Consider the following 8,456-nt stretch of genomic DNA (forward strand, 5'->3'; position numbering starts at 1 on the left):
CGTTACTGAATTGTTGTTGTGTTTGAAATAAATTATATTTGAATTATATTTGTATCACATTTTTTTTAGGCAAAGGAGGGAGAAGTAACGCTTCAGTTAGGTTATCAACTGCCTAATACGAGAATTAAGTACTAGTATTGAAAATTTACTTGAAAAACCCAACATGTGAAACAGTTGTGGATACTAAATTGTGATTTCAATTTTCCTTTGTGAACATTCCATTTGTATGTAGAAAAATTCCTGCAGCACCTGCATATTGAGTAAATACCTGCCAGTTGATAGCATATTCAGAGCTTGCATTTGCTACCATGATTTTGTTGATAGAGGGTAGCTGCCTACTAGAAAGCTATTGAACCAAGGATGAAGTCATCCCATTGTTAAATGTACAGGCATTATCATGATTGACCATTATGGAAAATCTTTCTCAAAGATGACCAATGGATATGTTCCACTTGTTGATTCCACAATCCTGTCCTCTATTCCTCGATCACCTCATGGGACTACCACCAGATTTTTACTTGCCATGAGCAACACAACAGGTGCCACTAGTGGAGCAGGAACTGCTTACCTTCCAGATAACATGAGTTCACATTGATTCACATGGGTCATGTTTTTTTGAATTTGGAACATGAGCATTTGTATTTTAGTTCTGTCAAAATTAAACTGCATTAAATTCTATACCAGATACATAAAATTATAACATGTGAAATGAAAATAATCTTGAGGTAACCTATCAAATTACAAAAATTACATGATGCTGATAATAATAATGTGGCAATTTTTTTTGGTAATTAAACAAGTACCATTTGTCTAAGTTACAAGATAATTTTATTCTATAATAGGAACCATTGATGGAGGAGTATAGTATTGCTTCCCAGGTATGGAAGCTAAGTTCTTGTGATATGTGTGAGATAGCCAGGAACAGTGTTCTACAGAGTGGATTTGAACATGAGGTAATTATCACAAGGTTAATCATGTATGTTGTTTCACTTCATTTGGGGGGTAGATGGTTTGACCTTAAGTTATTATTGAATATAAAAATAAGAAGCTGTGGAATGATGAGACAACTCTCCACCAGAGACTAAATGATGCAGAAGTTACCAACTATAGATTACCGTAGGGCCTTCAACAATGAGCTAAATCTATACTGCATGATAAGCTATAAAAGGTCCCTAATTAACAAATGTAAAACAATTCAAACGAGAAAACTAACGGCCTGGTTTATTTACAAAACAAAATGATATAAAGCAACAAACAACAACCTTTGAATTTCTTTTTGTTTGTATTAAAAGAAGAAGATGTTATATGATTGCCAATGAGACAACTCTCCATCAGAGACCAAATGATATAGGAGTGAAAAACTATAGGTCACCAAACAGTCTTCAACAATGAGCAAGACCCATACCGCATAGTCAGCTATAAAAGGCCCTGAAATGACAAATGTAAAACAATTCAAACGATAAAACAGGCAGGGTTAATTTATACATCCCTACAACAACAACAAAAAATTCTTTTTATTTTGGTAAATGTTTTGAAGAATTTGTGGTAGGCTTGTTTATTATTCTTTATAAACTAATTTTCTGAATGCTATGTATATAAATATATATTTATGGAGCAAACTCCTTTAAAAACTAAAACTTATGTTGTTTATTAATAAACATGTATTTAGATTTTTAACCGGATTTTTGTGACAAAAATGCCAGTTATTGATTTGGGGATGTACGGCAGGCGGTTGGGTGGTCGGGCGGCCGGTCGGGCGGGCGGCGGCAACCAAATGTTGTCTGTGCATTTACTCATGAACTGTTCAACCAAAGCTTTTAAAATTTTAATATGTTGTTACTGACAACAAAATTAAGGTCAAGTTCAATAATGACGATTTTAACTTTTACCATTCAGGAGTTATGGTACTTGAAAGATCGAAAAATGCATTTCCAGTTGTGTTCGTGCATTCACTAATGAACTGTTCAACCAAAGCTTTTCAAATTTTAATATGTTGTTACTGATGACAAAATGGAGGTCAAGTTCAATAATGTTGATTTTGACTTTTTCTGTTCTTGAGTTATGGTTCTTGAAAGATCGAAAAATGGCGTTTCCATTCATGTTGTTGCATTTACTCATGAACCATTCAACCCAAGCTTTTCAAATTTTAATATGTTGATACTGATGACAAAATGGAGGTCAAATTTGATATTGACCATTTTCACTTTCACCGTTCATCAGTTGTATGTGGTTCTTGTGATATTGCCAGGACACAAATAAATGTTAATAAATCCGGTTTGCTGTCCTTGTGACAGCCTCTTGTTGGGTTTTTCGTAAAAAAATTTTGGGTTTTTTTCCTTAAAATTTTCCATTTTTACATTGATTGTTTCTGATTTATATATAAAAGCAAAAAATACTGATATGGCAGGAGATACACACCAAACAGGATGTGTAAATTATTATATGAAGTATTGTGCAATAGCACAGTATTGCATAATAACAAGAAATCTTCAATTGCATAGTATTGTGCAATAGCACAGTATTGAGCAATAGCAAGAAATCTTCAATTGCACAGTATACACAATAGCAAGAAATCTTCAATTGCACAGTATTGCGCAATAGCAAGAAATCTTCAATTGCGCAGTATTGCGCAATAGCAAAAAATCTTCAATTGCACAGTATTGCGCAATAGCAAGAAATCTTCAATTGCACAGTATTGCGCAATAGCAAGAAATGTCTTATTGCGCAATAGCAAGAAATCTTCAATTGCACAGTATTGCGCAATCGCAAGAATTATCCAATTGCAGTATTGCGCAATAGCAAGAAATCATCAATTTCACAGTATTGCGAAATAGCGAGAAATCATCAATTGCACAGTATTGCGCAATAGCAAGAAATCTTCTTTTGTACAGTATTGCGCAATAGCACAGTATTGCGCAGTAGCACACTATTGCACAATATCACAGTATTGCACAATAGCAAGAAATCTTCAATTGAAATTTAATACAAAATATTTAACCCATTTTAAATTTTTAGATCTTTTACTAAAAAAAGCTAACACTTGACTTTTGAACAAAATATGTAGTGTGGCATACAAGCAACCACTCGATTTAAGTAAAATGTTAAATCACTGAATCAGTAATAAAAGAAAACAAAATTTCAGTTTAAATTTTGATTAAATAATATTTTGAAGTAGCTGAATTTTCAATATTAGTATTGAGAGAGAACAAACCTGTATTTACTTTATACATCCAATTTCTTTTTTTTTCAGGTAAAACAGAACTGGCTTGGACTGAATTACACCAAAGAAGGGGTAGCAGGAAATGATGTGACAAGAACAAATGTTTCCGGTATCCGTGTGGCATATAGATATGAATCCCTAGTGAATGAGCTACGCTGTATCTCAAGTGGTGTTAAGTCATATGATAAATCTCGCAAATCTGAAAACTCATTGTCATCCTCTTAGACTTTCATATGGACGTTTTGGGGTCGTTTGTGAAGAGGAGAGGACTTATAAGATTCTTTATTTATTTTCTTGTTGTTATTATCTGCTTCAGCCAACAGTTCCTTTTCAATTTCTCAAAAGAACCAATCAAACTTAAACAAATCTTTAAAAGTGTTATATTGCACAATTGAATGTTCTAACATCATTGATTATTTAGGATTTCCTTTAGCCAAACATGAGCTTTTGCATAGTTTAGCTGTGGTGTGCATATCATATCTACAAGGTGGTCTGTAACTATCAATTTTCATCTGCTGATTAAATTTTGGGGATTCCCATGGCTAAGCAATGATATCTACATGGTTCGTTTGAGCTATATTCAAGTTTTATATAAAACACATTTTATGCTACTTAAATTTGTGTAAATTTTGTTTATAGGAAGGGAAATATTTCACTGCCTTTCTTTTCTCATTGATTTTAGGGGTTTCCTAACCCAAAACAGGCACTTAGTCATTAGTCACACTGAAGTGTACCACTTTATAAAAGCTGTGGCAGGTGGCTTATTTATGTTGCCAGTGTAATTGGGATAACATTGTTTTGTTTTTGAGATATAAGTGGCTTCATGTAAGTCTGTTATATGGTATAAAAGTGTGTTTGACTTACCGGTAGCTGCTTTTATATAGCATTAATTCATAATGGTTAACATTAAAGCTTTGTTAATGGATTGAATATCAATATAAAGCTAATTTTTAAGGTCTTAATAATGTTTAGTATACATGGTGAACAATTAATAATAAACACATTAGGCTATTTTTTACCATCATTCATTTTGTTTAAATATCTTACATGTATTTTTTTAGTATTTGTTGATGCAATCATTTTGTTTTTGTTAGACGACAATGTTCAAGTATTTTTTAATGGCTAAGCTTTATTCAGAATGTAAGTTATAAAATTGTTATTGTATAAGGCATAACTATGAGAATGACAGATGTTATTTCCATATGTTTTGCATTTCAATTACTTCTTTTTATGTATACAGAATTTCTTATTGTATTGTTGAACAAAAGAATGTTAAGTGTATAACTAAATGAAAAAAGAGCTTAGCTTTTTTTTAGCTTTGGATTTTTTCGTTTTATTAAATTTGAGTATACTTTTTGTCCAAGTGTCATAATGTGAATGGATTTCAATCTAAGAATTCAAAGACAACAAAACTTTATGTGTTCAGGTTTTTATTGTTAAAAACAAAAGTTTAAAATAAAATTTTGTATGTTAGTTAATTAAAAAATATTGGTTTTACATGAAACATCCAGGTTATTCATATGGGTGATCATGATAGGTTAATTATCGTCTCAATACCCTTACAGAGCAAAATTATTTATTTGTAAACTGTGATATAAGTAAGAGATCTCACTTATATATTATTAGTGTATGCCAAATTTGTTGACAAATAGATGTTTTGTGTAAATATACATATATATTATGTAAAGTACAGTTGACAATGTCATAAATAGGTGTTGTGAAAGTGAAGTATCTTGTGATGAATTGGGTTTTTAAGAGGATCATAAACATTTTTTTTACCTAACTTAGATGAAATGTGTTCACTACATATATACAAACTTTTGGATAAAGCGGGTCTTCTACATTGGTACAAACTTTTATTCTTTCATTTTATTTAATTTTAATCTATAGCTCAACATGTGCAAGCTACTCAGATATTTAGAGCTTTAACAAATATTTATGAAAAGATGACTTTTCTAATTCACCGAAATAGCTTTAAAGTGGCATTATTGAAAACTATTTATAGATAGTTATGAGGTGCTTTTTTTCTTCACTGCCATCAGTGAATAATGTGAAGTATTGTATTGTATTTTATAGAATAATATATAAGTTAAACAACACTGCCTATCAGTTGCTATTGTAATGTATTGTAATTTATAGAAATAGATCAAAGTTAATAGAATGCAGTAAAACCATATTTTATTGTATATATTGTGAACTTAAATATCCATGAAGTTATATAGTCAGTTATCCTTCTATAACGTAGAGTTGTTCCATTACAGATATATTTCCTACCCAATAAAGGCAGGCATGTTCTGTGTCTGCTTTTGTTGTTGTTCTATTATTATAAACAACATTCCATTAGAAAACATACTGTATTTGGTCATGTATAATACACACTTTTTAAGATTAAGACACAGTGAAAATACACATTTTTATTCTTGATAAAAAAAATCCTGCAAAATTTAGGGAATCAAACTTGTATAATTCAAAATTCCTGAAAGGCAAGATTGTAACAATTAGTTTGAAATATAACTTATCTAATAGTCCTGGAAAATCAATTCTCATATGAGCAATGTTAGACCATGCTATATTGTATCCAAGAACCACGTTGAGGACTGTTATCAGGATTCTGTGCATTTTGTAGTAGTGTGTAATGATCAACCCTAATTTGAATGTCATAGGACATGTGTGTATCTGAGATTTAAAGATGGGAACATTTCAATTACAGTTATTCCTTAACTGCATGTTTTATTATTGCAATCTCAATTCTTTTCAATCAAATATTGCATTTATAGAGAATATATATCTGAATTTCCAGGAATTAGAAACTATTTAAGTAGTGATATTTTACAAACTCATTAAAATCCGATGTTCTGATACGCATAACCAGTTTTTAATGTTCTGTATTCGTCTTATAAGCAAATTGAGTTAAAATTCAGAACAATTAGGTGCCAAAAAGGTATGGAACTTGAAGAAATCTAAATTATCACTACAATTGTATTATAAACATACTGCCTTGTTAAAGTATCTGTGTGTTAATGTGGGTGTTTTCCATATAAACCCTAAACTATGGCATTATGTAACATACTTAGAATGACATATTTGTTTCACTTAATAGATATGTTTGTGTTCATTTGTAAATGAGTGTATCACTTTGTTAATTAATTAGTTAATCAATCTGTAATTTGTTGGGGATATTTATTGAAAGATTTTTGCTGTTTTATAGCTGTATAATTAAATGTTGACTTTTATTCAGAAGATTTTAATTTATAGCATTTGCAAATATTTGAAATATCAAAGTTTCCTTTTTAAATTGGCTGAATTCAATATTGTTTTGGTTAATTTATAATTTGAAATAAAACACTACATATACAGATTTAGAAAAAAAAATATGTTGGTGAAATAAACAAATATTCAAGACCATATTACAAAGATAAAATTAAAAGTAATCTATTAATAACACTTTTTCTTAAACTACAGAGTCTAAAAACATTTAATGTTTGGAGAAATGTCGAACTCAGTAATCTTTCAGAGTCCTGTATAACACAACAAACGAAATTCATTGTTGATATTTTACTGGTGCTTGATAAGAAAGTAGGCAGTACAAGTACAGGTCTCTGTGAGCTTAAGAATTCAAAAAATAAATTGTGAAAATGGAAGGAAGTCCAGAAACATATTGCTGTTATACCACATGATTGTTAAAGGAGAAATATATCTCTCAAAAGCATAAAATTGTTTGTTGACATATAAATATAAATTATAGAATTATTATTATTGTTTTGATGTTTTCTGTGATTCAATTAAAGTGCAATTTTGGTCAATAAAGATGCCAAAGATTGTAATGAGTTATTTATTTGTACTACCATACCCATATGGAGTTACTTTGTTTCAGAAGGATAAGTTATTCTTGTCAAGAAACATTCCAGACAATACCAAGATAATGAAGTGTTCTTCAAGGCATAAAATAATGAACTGTGTTTAACTAGGTTATTATTTCTCCAGATTAAAATGCAGACTACAAAATTTGTTTAGATATTGATGTTTTTGATAAACATAAGATTAAAGATTCCTAAGAGACATTCAAACTTATAAGTCGATAATAAACCAACTAGCAATGACAAAAAAGTAAAAAGACAAAAAGACAAACAACAGCATGCAAGAAAGTTAATATCTAGCTTTTAAAGAATTATAGATAAAATAATGTTCAAATTTACTATAAATTTGTCAGTCATTGTACTGTCAATAACTCAAAAGGTTCAAATTTTACTTTATCACATGCATATTTAAACAATTAATGACTACAGTGCCCAAGGCCAACATGTTTGAAAATCAAAAACAATCATTTTAGAGAGCTGTAAAACCAAAAAACACTGAACTTTAAAGTGTTGCCAAACCTGGAAGAGGAATTGGGAAATTTGCTTGAAGGAGATACATTCCTTATTATAGTTATATTTTTTCTATGATCACAACATGTCAGATCGATAGATGATGCTAAATACTGTTTTATGTAATAATCTTATCTGACGAAGCAAAGTTGTTCTCTACACCAGTATCTCAAAATAGTGGTCTCAAATCGACAAATGTCATAGAAGAGAAATAAAATGCTGAAATGGGCATCTGGTTCAGTACAATGAATGCAAGTCCCTGAGTGTATCACCAGCCCAGTAGTCTGTACTATGTTATAAGCATCAAAGTGATTGCTTTATTAAATTTTGCTGTTTTGGAAATCTTTTTTAAAATTATATCTTACTTTCATAACCATAAATTTACCAATGAACAATCAAAATAAATATATCTATAAACACATTAACAAGGTTAGCCATTGTTTAAATGAAAGCCAGGGTTATAGAGAAAATCATCATTCTACGAATGACCCTGGAAAGATGGCATTCCAAAATATTGTGATGAGGTATATTCAACAATCGGTGTTGGGATCTTAAAAATCATATTCAAAATCGTAGGTCAGAATCATATTGCAACAATTTTGTGGTAATATCAAAACGGATATTTCCCTACGATTTTTTGCCTCTCATCCTTGTTCTCAAAACACAGCCTTTTCTACAAAATTAGTAACCGTAGACACACACCTTGTTTAGGGTAAAGAAAAATCTCATCTTGCGAAGATTTTATATCATCTAGAAACAACAATGGTAAGTAACATCATCAAAATGCAGGATTTTGAAAAAATATTTTAGAGTTTGGTATTTTAACTTACAGTCGGTATTCCGATTGATACTTGTTATGCTTGGTGACT

The 8,456-nt window shown here is 30.4% G+C and overlaps 1 protein-coding gene across 5 annotated transcripts in view; it reads left to right on the plus strand.

Annotated features, from left to right (window-relative positions):
• The window catches only part of LOC143080339 (AMP deaminase 2-like), a 57,541-nt gene extending 50,502 nt beyond the window's left edge, over positions 1 to 7,039 (plus strand). For all 5 annotated transcript variants that reach the window (XM_076256137.1, XM_076256139.1, XM_076256141.1 and 2 more), the window contains 2 exons: positions 843 to 953; positions 3,251 to 7,039. In XM_076256137.1, coding sequence (XP_076112252.1) covers positions 843 to 953; positions 3,251 to 3,445 — 306 coding nt within the window. In that variant the 3' untranslated portion in view covers positions 3,446 to 7,039. The remainder of the gene's footprint in view (positions 1 to 842; positions 954 to 3,250) is intronic.
• The last annotated feature ends 1,417 nt before the right edge of the window (positions 7,040 to 8,456 follow it).

The sequence above is a fragment of the Mytilus galloprovincialis genome, chromosome 6 (assembly GCF_965363235.1).
Source record: "Mytilus galloprovincialis chromosome 6, xbMytGall1.hap1.1, whole genome shotgun sequence".
In the NCBI taxonomy this organism is placed as follows: Eukaryota; Metazoa; Mollusca; class Bivalvia; order Mytilida; family Mytilidae; genus Mytilus; species Mytilus galloprovincialis.